Source organism: Hyperolius riggenbachi, chromosome 3 (assembly GCF_040937935.1).
Source record: "Hyperolius riggenbachi isolate aHypRig1 chromosome 3, aHypRig1.pri, whole genome shotgun sequence".
In the NCBI taxonomy this organism is placed as follows: Eukaryota; Metazoa; Chordata; class Amphibia; order Anura; family Hyperoliidae; genus Hyperolius; species Hyperolius riggenbachi.
Window position 1 is genome coordinate 491,113,673 of NC_090648.1, and position 15,913 is coordinate 491,129,585.

Consider the following 15,913-nt stretch of genomic DNA (forward strand, 5'->3'; position numbering starts at 1 on the left):
AGCCAGGTGCAGGTGGTGCCCCAGAATAGATAGCCAGGTACAGGTGGTTCCCCAGTATAGGTCGCCTGGTATAGGTGCATGCAGTATAGCGAGCCAGGTATAGGTGCCCCAGAATAGATTAGCTAGGTACAGGTGGTGCCCCAGAATAGATAGCCAGGTACAGGTGGTGCCCCAGTATAAATAGCCAGGTACAGGTGGTTCCCCAGTATAGCTAGCCAGGTATAGGTGGTGCCCCAGAATAGATAGCCAGGTGCAGGTGGTGCCCCGAGCCTATAGGTGCTCCAGTATAGATAGCCAGGTAGTGCCCCAGTATAATCTTACATAGCCCCATTCCCGCGCAGACTCCTCTCACTGGGCTCTTCTCCTGTCACCGGGCTCTCCTCTCGCCGTGTCTTCCCGCCATGGTTACTTCCGGCAGCAACTCTGACATCATGAGAGGCTGCCGGGTAACCATGGCGACAGGACGCGAGGTGGCGACAGGAGGATAGCCCGGCGACAGGAGTCCTTGCGGGAACGGGGCTAAGTAAGTTGCTGCACCCCACCGAAACTGCCTGCCCTGCCTGACACTTCTCTCCTGGGGAGGGGGACCCCCTGACAGCTGCTGATGTACCCCCAGGGCTCCGCGGACCCCAGGTTGAGAACCAGTGGTCTAAAGTGAAAACTGAAAAGTCGATAAAAGCAATAAATCGAATAAAAAATAAGAACATCTTATCAAGGCGCACTCTGCTGCAGGGTCATATCTTTGTCGATTTTGAGTCACAGCGGGGTGCCGCCCAAGCATCGCATCCTCACCGCAACTCAAAAAGTAGGAGTAAACCCGGCCTCAAACACACCTAAAGTGAGAAGGATATGGAGGCTGCCATATTTATTTCCTTTTAACCCTCCTGGCGGTATAAAAAAATCCGCCAGGAGGCAGCGCAGCAGTATTTTTTTTTTTTTTTTTTATTATATCATGTAGCAAGCCCAGGGCTCGCTACATGATAGCCGCTGCTCAGCGGCATCCCCCCGCCAGCTTCGATCGCCTTCGGCTATCTCCGATCAGGAAATCCCGTTCAAAGAACGGGATTTCCTGGAGGGCTTCCCCCGTCGCCATGGCAAAAAAAAAAATAAACAAATCGGCCCATTAGGGCCGGAGAAAACCTCCTGCGCGACTTACCCCGAACTACGTTCGGGGTTACCGCCAAGGAGGTTAAAGGGGAACTGAAGTAAGAGGTATACGCAGGCTGCCATATTCATTTCCTTTTAATCAACCAGTTGCCTGGCAGCCCTGCTGGTCTATTTCTCTGCAGTAGTATCTGAATAGCACCAGAAACAAGCATGCAGCTAGTCTTGTCAGATCTGACTTTAAAGTCTGAAACACCTGAACTGCTGCATGCTTGTTCAGGGGCTATGGCTAATAGTATTAGAGGCAGAGGATCAGCATGGCTGCCAGGCAACTGGTATTGATTAACCTCCCTGGCGGTAAGCCCGTGCTGAGCACGGGCTATGCCGCCGGAAGGCACCGCTCAATCCCCGCTGGGCCGATTTGCATAATTTTTTTTTTGCTACACGCAGTTAGCACTTTGCTAGCTGCGTGTGCAATGCGATCGCCACCGATCCGTGCGCTGCCAATCAGTGCCAGGCAGCGCTGTGGGGTGGATCGGAGTCCCCTATGACGTCACGACGTCGATGACGTCATCCCACCCGGTCGCCATGGCGACGGGGGAAGCCCTCCAGGAGATCCCGTACTTTGAACGGGATCTCCTGATCTCCGATCGCTGGAGGACGATCGGAGGGGCTGGGGGGATACCGCTGAGCAGCGGCTATCATGTAGCGGACCGTGTCTCACGACATGGAAAAGAAAAAAAAAAGGAGAAAAAAACGGATTTGCTGCCTCCTGGCAAACCGCCAGGAGGGTTAAAAGGAAATAAATATGGCAGCCTCCATATCCCTCTCATTTCAGTTCCCCTTTTTAAAGAGAACCTGTACTGAGTAAAATTATTTAAAATAAACACTTGAGGTAACTTCAACTGAACATTATATAGTTACCTTGCCATCAGTTCCTCTCAGAAGCTCACCATTTTCTTCTTACAGTGATCCCTTCCAGTTCTGACAACATTTTGTCAGAACTGAAATATATCAGTTGCTGTCAGTTATAGATCAGTTGCTGTCAGTTACAGCGGAGAGGAGAACTGATGTGTCCATGTTTCCCTATGGCTCAAGTGAGTGATACTACAGTTTAACTGTGTGCTGAGCAGAAAGCTGTTATGGGGTAATGGGCATTTTCAAAATGGAGGACGGAGAATTCCCTTGATCACAGTGGCCAAACAGGATGCAGGAGAGGAAAAAGAGGTTGATGAGTAGACTACACATGAGGTAAGTATGATGTGTGTATGTTTATTTAGACTTTTATTTTCAGTTCAGGTTCTCTTTAAGCAATACCAGTTTCCTGGCTGTCCTGCTGATCCTCTGCCTCTAATACTTCTAGCCATAGTCCCTGAACAAGCATGCAAAAGATCAGGTGCTCTGACTGAAGTGTGACTGGATTAGCTGCATGCTTGTTTCAGGTGTGTGATTCAGACACACCTGGTGCCAGAGATCAGCAGGATAGCCAGGCAACTGGTATTGTTTAACAGGAAATAAGTATGGCAGCCTCCATATCCCTCTGACTTCAGCAGAGTATTGTGAATAATTTTCCACCCCTTCCTATCATGGGTGGGGGATTACGCTGTGACGAGGACGGATCTCGGTGTCGCCGTGCTTCCTGTAGCACAGTCCTGGAGGAAGGAATGCAGAGGGAGGGGCAGTCATTATTTTCACCTTGAATTTTTTGTAGTGAAGCATGCTGAGTGCTGTGGCCCCGCCTCATCCTGCACACAAAGCTGTGACTCCTGCCTGCTCACAACAACCTGTCCTGGGGGATCGCTCTCTGCACCGGGACGCACGGCCGGGAGACAGGCGACAGCGCTCAGGACAAAGGTAACTGCACTGTGACTGTTTACAGCAACTGGCAGCACACAGACGGGTCACACAGTCACTCCTGCATGGACACCTGAACTGACAGGAATGTGGAGGCTGTGATTTATGTATACCAGTTCCCTGGCTGCTCTGCTGATCTTCTGTCTCTTATACTGTAGGGTGACCAGACATCCACCAAAAGGAGGACATGTCCTCTTTTTTAGCATGGTTTCCTCCAAAAGTTCACTAAAATGTCCTCCTTTCACAGAATCAGAAACAGAGTTAACTGCATTTTACTTATTACATATGTGATATACATATGAGATATACTGAGATTGAGCAGAGTCCATAGCTCCCAACTGTCCCTCTTTCGGAGGGACAGTCCCTCTTTGGGAGCCCTGTCCCTCTTTCCTCCTCAGTTGTCCCTCTTTCACGACTTTGTCCCTCTTTCTATGTAAATATATATATTTCTCTACTAAACACGTGTTTCATTGACTCTAAACTTTATTTCCATTTTTTAAATTGATATATTACTCATTTTAAAATGTTAATATAAAGGAAAATGAACCAGGACAGAAAAGACCAGTGTCATTTGAGTTATAAAACAACATTTTTCTTATGAAATCTTTATGGTATGCGTGACTAGGGGTGTGTCATAGGCGTGATTAGGGGTGTGGCTTAAGTGTCCCTCTTTCTCATCTCAAAAAGTTGGGAGGTATGGCAGACTTTGGCTTCCGTTACCAGGTTATTAATATTTGTAATCTTAAGAAGTGGGAGCTTGGCAACTCTGTTTATATTCTAGTTCCATCCGACAGCGCAACTAACCAATACTTTTTGTAAAATGTAAAATGAAACAGAAATGTCTAAAACAGAGAAGCTGCAAGTTTCCTGATTGTCACAAGACAAAATGTCCATGTTTTGAGGCAGGACGAATATAAACTGTCACGTATGGCATTGGTACTAACCAAAGATGGATTAAGATGTAATGGGTCCCTAGGCAAGTTGGTTAGATTTGCCACCCCTTCGTGGTGCCTTTGGTAAGCTGAAGAGGACAGAGGTCAAAGACGGAAGCTGGTGGGCCTCTTGCCACCCTTTAGACCCCTGGCATTTGCCTAGGTTGCCTGGTGAATGGTCCTGCTCTGATGGTAACCGTAGAATTGGAGTTATTTGGTCATACAGTATTTGTTCTCCTTTCTAACGGTCTCTGTCCTCCTTTTTAGCCGACCCCATCTGGTCACCCTATTATACTGTCAGAGCCTGGGAACCAGCATGCAGCCAGAGCACCTGATCTGCATGCTTGTTCAGTCTATGGCTAAAAGTATTAAAGGGAACCCGAGGTGAGTGATATGGAGGCAGCCATATTTATTTCCTTATAAACAATGCCACTTGCCTGGCAGCCCTGCTGATCTTCTGGCATACGAAGTATCGGAGTCAAAACCTCGGAAGAAGCATATGGCTAAGCCAGGAAAAGCTGAGTCAGAGCACCTGATCTGCTGCATGCTTGTTGAGGGTCTATGGCTAAAAGTATTAGCGCTTGTTTCCACTGTTGCGACGCGATTTCGGCCGCATTCCGACGCTTGTAAAAACGCATGCGGATGCGTTTCCGCATGCGTTTTTACCCGCGATTTCGCATGGCAGGGTGCCATGCGAAATTAACCATGACACTGCCAGGGCTAAATAAAATTGAAAAAGGTGCGAAATCGCACGCGAAATCGCGGGTAAAAACGCATGTAACAAACGCTTGCGTTTTTACTATTAAATACATTAGCGGCGATTCGCACGGATTCCCGACGCAGGCGAAATCGTTGGCTCTTTTGTGCGTTTTTTTACCGCTGAAAAAAACGCACCTCAACAACGCTACAGTGGAAACAGGCCCATCCACTTGCATTACATGTGCGGATCTGCATGCGTTGGACGCATGCAGATTCGCGATAGTGGGAACGAGCCCTCAGAGGCAGAGGATCAGCAGGACAGCCAGGAAACTGGTATTGCTTAAAGGGGAACTGAAGTAAAAGGTACTATACGGAGGCTGCCATATTTATTTCCTTTTAATCAATACCAGTTGCCTGGCAGCCCTGCTGATCCTCTGCCTCTAATACTATCAGGAGGACAGCCAGGCAACTGGTATTGCTTAAAAGGAAATAAATATGGCAGCCTCCATATACCTCTCACTACAGTTCTCCTTTAAGGACCTTTCTTTCACACTTCTTGTGGTACGTTCTGTCGCACAAAAACACGGTGTTCTGTCGCAGAAGCAGTGATGGTCCTACATTGCTCACGGAGTGGCGGGTTCTGTGGTAATGGCGCTGAAGATGCAATGTGTCGAGCACAGTTAACCAGGAGTGAGGCATACTTTCATTGGCAGTACCACAGCGGTACGGTAACCGCCGGAGAGGATCACATGCCCCCCAGAGGATTTTTTTAAATAAAATTTGCATTCTATGGCAGTGGCGTACCTAGGGCATTTGACACCCGGTGCTGGGTATTATAAGACCCCCCCCCCCCCAAAAAAGTAAAGGGGCAAAAAATGGGCGGCGCAGAAGAGGCACGTGATGGCGACGCAGCGTTCCAGGCTGATACGCGGAAGTAACGTGAGTATTCTCCGCGCCAGCCTGCTCGCTGCCCATTGGCCCCGCCCCGCTGCCCGCATTTTTGGGGGGGAGAAGAGAGGCAGAAGGAGGGGGACCCAGGTGAGGGAGGGGGGGATATTTCCCCCCTCCCCGCCGCTATCCCTGCTGTCACCCCTCCTCCTAGCGCTGCTCTTCCCCTCCTTAGTCAGGTGTAGGGTGGTCGTGGCGACACCCCCCTGGCTGTCTGGCACCCGGTGCGCCATGCCCCCCTGCACCCTTAGGTAGGAACGCTACTGTTCTATGGTTAAGCTAGCACTTCGCTAGGTAACCATGCCCCCCCCCAAGTCCCTCCGCTCTCTCCCGATCCCCCATGATCGCCGCTGGTATACGTACCCCCCCCAGGGATCTTGCGATGGCGCAGCCTCCCAATCAGCTACAGGCTTCGCTATGGGGAGGATCGGGACTGCGCATGATGCCATGACGTCGATGATGTCATGTCCAATCGTCGCCATAGCGACAAGTGAAGCTGATTGGTGAAGCTGCGGCTCTTGCGGGATCGCGGAGGGGTAAATATTGCCGGCAGCGATCGGGGGGATCAGAGAGGTGCGGCGGGGCTTGGGGCACATGGTTAGCTAGACATGGTTAGCTAGCGAAGTGCTAGCTAACCCATAAAAAACATTTTATAAAAAAAAAAAATCCTCCCGCGGACGCAGCCTCTGAAACTGCGTACCGCCAGGGAGGTTAAAGTGGACCTGAACTCTTGCTCAGGACAGAAGGAAAACATAGAGGCTGGGAACACACGAGGCGTTGCGTGAAAGGCTGCGTTTTGCTGCATATGCGTTTGTGCGTTTTAGGGCTCGTTTCCCTTGTGCAGCACAAAAGCCGTGCGTCAAAGCAGCTCTGCATTGTATGTGATTCCCCTGGGGGTGGCGCTTGTGATTCCATTCATTATAATGAATGGCATAGTGGGTGCAATAGCCCCAAAATGCGTGAATCGCGGCACATGTTTGGAAACATCAGAGAGTGCAGTCTATGCATTCTCTGATGTCCCTGCGATAGCGTTTCCATAAAGCGCGCATACGGAAATGAGCCCTTAAGTGCGTTTTGAGTGCGTTTGCATTTTGCTTCCGTTTTAATGCGTTTTTGTGATTGGCTAGTGGGGGGAGGGGCAGGGAAAGAAAATAGTCAAATTTTAATAAAAAATAAAATATATAAATAAAACAAACATGCCGGCAGGGATCAGAGCCCACCAACAGAAAGCTTTGTTGGTGGGCAGAACGGGGGGGGGGGGGGGGGGGGGGGAATCACTTGTGTCCGGACTTGTACAGCTCTGCAGCGAGCACTTAAAGGATACCTGAGGTGACATGATGAGATAGACATGTGTATGTACAGTGCCTAGCACACAAATAACTATGCTGATTTCCTTTTTTTTCTTTCTATGTCTGAAAGAGTTAAATATCAGGTATGTAAGTGGCTGACTCAGTCCTGACTCAAACAGAAAGTGACTACAGTGTGACCTTCACTGCTAAGAAATTCCAACTATAAAACACTTTCCTAGCAGAAAATGGCTTCTGAGAGCAAGATAAAGATAAAAAGGGGAATTTCTTGTCAGTGAGGGTTACACTGTAGTCACTTCCTGTCTGAGTCAGCCACTTACCTGATATTTACTGTAACTCTTTCAGGCAGAGAAAGAAAAAAAGGAACACAGCCTAGGTATTTGTGTGCTAGGCACTGTACATACACATGTCTATCTCATCATGTCACATGTCACTTCGGGTATCCTTTAAAGGGGCAAAGTCCTAATTAGCAAAATAAGAATGGTCACTAGGGGAGTGTAAGCCTATGGTCCTGTAGTGGTTAATATAGCGAGAATAATCGCTTCTTTGTAGGGACAGTTGCTAGAATAACAATCGGCTCTGCGAGACTGCGTCGCCCGGAGGCATCTGATGCGGGATAAACCGGCCGCAATCCTCCAGCTCCTAATAAGGCGAGGTAGCGATAGGAACAGTAAAATCCAGACCCCTGACATGGGGGGGAGGGAGGGGGACTGACCTGCTTATCAATAACCCCCCCCCCCCCCCCCCCCATTTCCCTTTCTCCCCCAGGGCTAGGCATGCCATCACTGTAACCCAGTACTCCGCTTACACATCAGGTGGACATATCCATCCCAGTAATTACCCCCCTTGTCAGGTGGCAGCTCCCCCACTCACATGACAATGATTCCATGAGATGGCAATTATGATAACATAGCCAGGATCCTGTATCGCAGAGAGGGCGCTGTCAGTGTTAATTACTTAATTATTATTGTCGCAAAGCAATTATTACAAGCTGTCACTATGATCTGATATGTGCTGCAGACATTTATACAGTCTGTTTTCTCAAGCAGATGACTACGGAGGGTCAGTGAGAGGGTAATCATTCCGAGTTGGTGCAAATATTATGCAATATTTATGCAAATGATTGCAGCTGCTTGGCATTGGGACAATCAAATTGGTGATCCACTCATTGGAAGGCACCAAAGTCACCCCTGCAGGGACCACCTCAGTGCTAAATATGTGGGTACCGGTGCTGGCTGAGTAGAGGCACATCTGGCTAGCTATACTGGGGAGACTCTGCCTAATACTGGGGGCACATCTGGCTATCTATACTGGGGAGGAGGCTACCTAATACAGGGGGCACATCTGCCTAGCTATACTGGGGAGACTCTGCCTAATACTGGGGGCACATCTGGCTATCTATACTGGGGAGACTCTGCCTAATACTGGGGGCACATCTGGCTATCTATACTGGGGAGACTCTGCCTAATACTGGGGGCACATCTGCCTAGCTATACTGGGGAGACTCTGCCTAATACTGGGGGCACATCTGGCTATCTATACTGGGGAGACTCTGCCTAATACTGGGGGCACATCTGCCTAGCTATACTGGGGAGGGGCTGCCTAATACTGGGGGCACATCTGCCTAGCTATACTGGGGAGACTCTGCCTAATACTGGGGGCACATCTGGCTATCTATACTGGGGAGGAGGCTGCCTAATACTGGGGGCACATCTGCCTAGCTATACTGGGGAGGGGCTGCCTAATACTGGGGGCACATCTGCCTAGCTATACTGGGGAGACTCTGCCTAATACTGGGGGCACATCTGGCTAGCTATACTGGGGAGGGGCTGCCTAATACTGGGGGCACATCTGCCTAGCTATACTGGGGAGACTCTGCCTAATACTGGGGGCACATCTGGCTATCTATACTGGGGAGACTCTGCCTAATACTGGGGGCACATCTGGCTATCTATACTGGGGAGACTCTGCCTCATACTGGGGGCACATCTGGCTATCTATACTGGGGAGGAGGCTGTCTAATACTGGGGGCACATCTGCCTAGCTATACTGGGGAGACTCTGCCTAATACTGGGGGCACATCTGGCTAGCTGTACTGGGGAGGGGCTGCCTAATACTGGGGGCACATCTGCCTAGCTATACTGGGGAGACTCTGCCTAATACTGGGGGCACATCTGGCTAGCTATACTGGGGAGGGGCTGCCTAATACTGGGGGCACATCTGCCTAGCTATACTGGGGAGACTCTGCCTAATACTGGGGGCACATCTGGCTATCTATACTGGGGAGACTCTGCCTAATACTGGGGGCACATCTGGCTATCTATACTGGGGAGGAGGCTGCCTAATACTGGGGGCACATCTGCCTAGCTATACTGGGGAGGGGCTGCCTAATACTGGGGGCACATCTGCCTAGCTATACTGGGGAGACTCTGCCTAATACTGGGGGCACATCTGGCTATCTATACTGGGGAGGAGGCTGCCTAATACTGGGGGCACATCTGGCTATACTGGGGAGGAGGCTGCCTAATACTGGGGGCACATCTGCCTAATACTGGGGGCACATCTGGCTATCTATACTGGGGAGGAGGCTGCCTAATACTGGGGGCACATCTGGCTATACTGGAGAGGAGGCTGCCTAATACTGGGGGCACATCTGACTAGCTATACTGGGGAGGGGGCTGCCTTAATACTGGGGGTACTTCTGACTAGCTATACTGAGGAGGAGGCTGCTTAATACTGGGGGCACATCTGGCTAGCTATACTGGGGAGACTCTGCCTAATACGGGGGGGGGCACATCTGGCTATCCTGGGGAGAGGGGCTGCCAAATACTAGGGGCACATCTGGCTACCTATACTGGGGAGGAAGCTGCCTAATACTGGGGGGCACATCTGGCTATCTATACTGGGGAGGGGGCTGCCTAATACTGGGGGCAATTCTGGCTAGCTATACTGGGGAGGGGCTGCCTAATACTGGGGCACATCTGCCTAGCTATACTGGGGAGGGGGCTGCCTAATACTGGGGGTACATCTGGCTAGCTATACTAGGGAGGGCTGCCTAATACTGGGGGCACATCTGGCTAGCTATACTGGGGGGACTCTGCCTAATACTGGGGGCACATGTGACTATCTATACTGGGGAGACTCTGCCTAATACTGGGGGCACATCTGACTATGTATACTAGGGAGACTCTGCCTAATACTGGAGGCACATCTGGCTATCTATGCTGGGGAGGGGCTGCCTAATACTGGGGCACATCTGGCTAGCTATACTGAGGAGGGGGCTGCCTAATACTGGGGGCACATCTGGCTAGCTATACTGAGGAGGGGGCTGCCTAATACTGGGGCACATCTGGCTATCTATACTGGGGAGGGGGCTGCCTAATACTGGGGCACATCTGGCTAGCTATACTGAGGAGGGGGCTGCCTAATACTGGGGCACATCTGGCTAGCTATACTGGGGAGAGGGCTGCCTAATACTGTGGGCTAATCTGGCTAGCTGTACTGGGGAGGGGGCTGCCTAATACTGGGGGCACATCTGGCTAGCTATACTGAAGAGGGGGCTGCCTAATACTGTGGGCTAATCTGGCTAGCTGTACTGGGGAGGGGGCTGCCTAATACTGGGGGCACATCTGGCCAGGGCCGGAGCTACCATAGGAAAAAAATGGGCAATTGCCCCAGGGCCCCAGAGCCTGTAGGGGCCCCCCAAGGTGTCCCTCCCCATCTTAACTGTTGCTCCCCAGGGACTCTGCAGAGTCTGTTAAGTTGGGAGGTGATTGGGGGAGGGTCAGCAGCCAGCTCAGGGGCCCAGGAGGGAAATGTGGCTGCAACAAAGGGCCTCTAATGACGCTTTTTGGTCGGGGGGTGTCTGTTGGGGGGCCCCCAGGCTAATTTTGCCCTAGGGCCCAATTGTTACTTGAACCGGTCCTGCATCTGGCTAGCTATACTGGGGAGGGGGCTGCCTAATACTGGGGGCACATCTGGCTAGCTATACTGGGGAGGGGCTGCCTAATACTGGGGGCACATCTGGCTATGTATACTGGGGAGGGCACCATTTTTTTTGGGGGGGGGGGCAACTTTGAAATCAAGGCTTTAAAGTGTAGGGAGAGTTTTCCAGATGTTGATTTTTTTTCTCTGATTTTTCTTCTCTAAAAAGGAGAAGAAGAAAAAAAAGAGAGAGAGAGAGAAAAGTAGTGAATAATCGCCCGGGTCATTACTTCACTATCTCCTTGGCTTATCTGAGTCTTGGCTCTTCTTTGTCTCCCGTTTAATAGGAGAAGAATTTAATACGCCCGGGAAAGTCCCCAGCGAGCTGCGGACTATAATTAGGGACTACGGAGGCAATACAAGAGGCCTTTGTCCAGAAACATGTCAGGTTAATTTAATTAAAACTCCAACAGCCTCCAACAAAATCTCGGGTTTGGTTTGAGGTTCAAAGCGTTTAATCCCCGGAGACGATGCTTCTGTTTGACTGTTAATTTAGCAGCGCGCAATCCTGCCGCTCATTAGCACGCCGCACGGTCGGCGAGGGCGACGGCAAACAGATTAGCCAGTTGGCGTTTTTGCATAATTCGCGAATCATTATTTGCAGGCAGAGTAAACACACGGGTGATAAGTGGCAATGGAGGGCGGAGGCTGCGCTCGGTCGCCGGTGCATATTAATCGCCAGGCTGCCGCCGGTGGCCCCCCCCCCTCCCCCCCCCCCCCGATGACAAACGCAGGTTGTCGTGGAAACCGAATTGAGAAGGGCAGTCGAGAAAAAAAATGCTATGTTAAGAGGCCGCCTAATGTGTTTCAAAGTAGATGTTCCCGTCCATTATGCCAGCATGCGGACAGACTCTGAAATTATCCGCAAGGTCTCCCATCCCCCCAGATTACAAACGGGATATATTTAGCAAAATTAAACACCAACACTTTTTTTGTTTGTGTTTTTTTTTTTGCTTTGTTTTGTTTTTTATGTTTTGTTTATTTTTAACCCAAAACTGCTGCTAAGGAGTTTCCTTGTTGGAGATGGCCAATAATATGTGAATAATTACACTGCAGTGGCCCAACTAAGGAGCTTGGGGCCCCGGGGTAAGCTTTACATGGGGCCCCAAGCACTCTATTGATATAGAAATTTGAAACCTACCTATGACAGCAGGGCCGAAGCTACCATAGGAAAAAATAGGCAGTTGCCCCAGGGCCCCAGAGCCTGTAGGGACCCCCAAGTTGTCCCTCCCGATCTTAACTGTTGCTCGCCAGGGACTCTGCAGAGTCTGTTAAGTTGGAAGGTGATTGGGGGAGGGTCAGCAGCCAGCTCAGGGGGGCCCAGGAGGGAAATTTATCTGCAACAAAGGGCCTCTAATGATGCTTTTTGGTCAGGGGGTGTCTGTTGGGGGGGCCCCCAGGCTAATTTTGCCCTAGGGCCCCATTGTTACTTGAACCGACCCTGTATGACAGTTTCCGTGTCAGAGAGGTCTAATCAGAGTCAGGCCTTGTTCACATTGCATTCGGCTCGTGAGTCCATCCGCGGTGGGCTTTTTTTTAAGCGTTTTTGTAAGCTCTTTTGCAGAGCGCTTCAGTCTTTTGATCCGAAAAACATCCAGAAACAATACAATGTGTTTTTTTTTTTAAAAAAAACGCTCGCACACTCGCTTGCCAAAGCGATTTTGTGAGCGTTTTGCGTTTTTCCTATACCTTCCATTGAGGCAAATCGCCTCAAAAATGGCCCAAGCAGTGCTTATCTGAGCGGATCGCAAACGAACCGCTAAGATATGAACTCTCTCATAGAGAATCATTGCACAAGCACTTTCAGGGAGATTTTGAAAATCAGCCGCGCTTACATTTTTACAAAAACGCCTCTAATGTGAACAAGGCCTTAGGAAATAATTTAAAGGAAGTATTTCATTTGAAGTTTTAGGGCACCTCGTGTAGTAAATCCTACGGCGCACTTATGGCTGTCTAAGCCTGATGCAGCGTAGGTTTTACGCCATCTGCCATTTCCGCTCCCGATGCGATTGTGCGCACCCCAGAGGGGAGATTAAGCTGTCACATGACAACTGACCTCTCCCCTCAGTGATCAGGAGCCATCGCGATTGGCTCCTGACGACGTGATGACTACGATCGCCAGCAGATCGAGGTGATCCCAATGGGCAGCGGTTTTACATTGCCCCCCCCCCCCCCCCAAGCACTCTATACATAACAATTGATACGGCGCACCAAAACCTGCCAATGGCAATTACAGTGTCAGAAGTGCAAGAAGGGAATTGGGAGCAGTTTGTTCATGAGGGGAAGAAGAAGACGGGGACTCGCCTTCCTGATGTTCCCGTCGATTATCGCTCCCCTCCGCTCTGGCCAGCATCCCCGTTCGCTCTGCGTTAAGTGTCGGGTCCCAGCTTGATGACGTCATCAAGCCGCGACCCGGAACTTAGCGGCAGTACGAGCGGAGATGCCGGCCAGAGCGGAGGGGGCTAGAGCTGCTCATCGCTGGAGCCTGAAAGGTGAGTAAAGGCTGCTGGCAATACAGGGGACACCCGGCCACACTAGGGTCACCATGCCCAGCTAGCCATGGGATCTGGCTGCCTGACCCACCCTCCCAAATGTGCCCCCCCACATGTAAAATGGCCTGGTCCTTAAAGGAGTCATCAGGCAAACAAGATGAAAGACGATTTACTTACAGTATCTGTACAGCTCTTGTTTTGTAAAATGATATTTTATATCGATTGTATTGTGAAGCACCATAGAGGATGTTGGTGATATATAATGTTACTGCAGCCATTGTTTCTGTTACAGGTGGTAGCGCTGGTGGTCTTCCCCCCGAGTCTGCATAGAGGGGGCAGCGTTGCCCCCCTGAGTTCCCCGACATGCACAGCATGAACTCCATCGACTTCGAGGAGCTGGCAGAGATTGGTACGTATTTACCTTTTTGGGGGAAATCTGGTGTATGATGACTGCAATTGGCTGTTTGTATGTTCTGATGGTTTAACGTGAACCCGAGGTGAGAGGGATATGGAGGCTGCCATATTTACTTCCTTGTAAACAATGCTAGTAGCCTGGCAGCCCTGTCGACCTTCTGGCATAAGTAGTGTCTGAGTCAAAACCCTGGAACAAGCCTATTGCTAATCCAATAGCACCTGATTTGCTGCATGCTTGTTCAGGGTCTAAAAGTATTAAGCCTCATCTACACGGTACAAGTTTCCATCAGATAGATCTATTAGATAGAATAGATGATCTAATAAGAAATTGCATTGTGTAGACGTCCAAATTGTTTCAGATCAATTTTGTGATAGATTTTGCTTTGATAAGTACCCAAAATTGATTGCATAATCTTAACGCAATCCGATTGGACTGGTTGGAAATTATCTAATAGATCCGATCTAATGGAAAATTGTACCTTAGATACACAGGATCAGGAGGACAGCCAGGCAACTGGTATTGCTTAAAAGGAAATAAATATGGCAGCTGCCATATCCCTCTCACCTTGGGTTCACTTTGATGTTAAGGTGTGATTTGCATAATTGTTACATGTGTCACATTGCGGACAGTTGTACATTATATAACCGCGTACATTGCGACTCCGCGTCACAAGCTGGGAATCCACTACATTAGCCGTTTTTCAGAAGGGCTGTTAGTGTTTAGTACTACCCATAACAGATATCAAGTTAGGTGGGCGGTAAAGGGGGGCCAATACATTACTCGATTTTTCCTGTACGACCAACTGTTTGATGTAATCATTTTATCCGAGCAATGGAGAATCGATTACATTCCCTTCTGCTAGATTGATTAGAAATTGTCCGATATCTGCCCAAACAGACAAATTAGTTGGATGGAAAATATCGGTCGATCGTAAGGCCTTGTTCACATTATCACATGCAGCTGGTCATGCGATCGGAACGAGTACTATCGCACGCCATCTGCGTTTGCATGCGTTGCGTGGCTGATCCCATTCACTGTAGTGAATGGGTCAGCTGCGCGTTGTGCTTAAAGTGTAACTGTCGGGCATAAAATCAAAAATCAATTCTTTATTTTTATCTGGCAAACAAGTAATACGGATGCTAAACAGGCAATCCAAAAGTTAAAATCTCTATTACTTTTCTTGTTTATAAATGATCATTCCCCAGTTTACCTGACTCTTATTTGGTACGTTGCCGCTCAAAGGAAGTTGCAGGGCATGCTGGGTTGTCTTTTTTTTTGCTTTTTTATTTCCCCTCAGACTTAACTAATGTACAGAAGCAAAAAAGGAACAACCCAGCATGCCCTGCAACTTCCTTTGTGCGGCAACGTACCAAATAAGAGTCAAGTAAACTGGGGAATGATCATTTATAAACAAGAAAAGTAATAGAGATTTTAACTTTTGGATTGGCTGATTAGCATCCTTTATTACTGGTTTACCAAATAAAAATAAAGAATTGATTTTTGATTTTATGCCCGACAGTTACACTTTAAAAAATGCGTGCAGCATGCGTTCGCGCACTGCACTGGTACGGAACGCATGCAGTGTGAACATCACAGTGCAGTCTATGTACTTCTTATGTTAGTGCGTATCTGCCTCCTGCACATGTTGCCGAAATACTGACGGCAACGCGTGAAGTGTGAACGGGGCCTTAAGGAATCGGCTGTTGTTTACTTGATTTCAATCAACACAAACAATTTTTGGTGTCAGAGCGTGGAGGCACAACATCGTTCAGATCGATTAGTGAAAGATAATCGCCAGGATCTCGCTTGCAGTGTGTGGGCCGCTAGTCAATTAACTTTTTAATCAAACACACTGGGGTAGGGGGCCCACAGCTTAAGTTTGCCCTGGGGCCCCTTAACCACTTCAGGACCACAGTGCTAACCCCCCCTAAAGACAAGGCTATTTTTTACTAAAAGGGCCACTGCAGCTTTAAGGTCAAGCTGCAGGGCCGCACAACACAGCACACAAGTGATTTCCCCCCCCCCCCCCCCCTTTTCCCCCCACCAACAGAGCTCTCTGTTGGTGGGGTCTGATCGCCCCCCAGTTGTTTATTATTTTTAAAATAAATATTTATGTTCTCAATTTCTGTTAAATAAACGTTTCTCCTGCCTCCCCCAGCCTCCCTCTCTCTCTCCCCC

At 49.4% G+C, this 15,913-nt stretch overlaps 2 protein-coding genes across 3 annotated transcripts in view; one reads left to right on the top strand and one right to left on the bottom strand.

Moving 5' to 3' along the window:
* PHF21B (PHD finger protein 21B) overlaps positions 1–15,913 on the bottom strand; it is a 553,372-nt gene that overhangs the window by 275,329 nt on the left and 262,130 nt on the right. The window lies entirely within an intron of this gene.
* LOC137560789 (uncharacterized) overlaps positions 1–15,913 on the top strand; it is a 308,947-nt gene that overhangs the window by 221,757 nt on the left and 71,277 nt on the right. The window contains exons 12-13 of the mRNA XM_068271931.1: positions 11,116–11,216; positions 13,651–13,729. Coding sequence (XP_068128032.1) covers positions 11,116–11,216; positions 13,651–13,729 — 180 coding nt within the window. The remainder of the gene's footprint in view (positions 1–11,115; positions 11,217–13,650; positions 13,730–15,913) is intronic.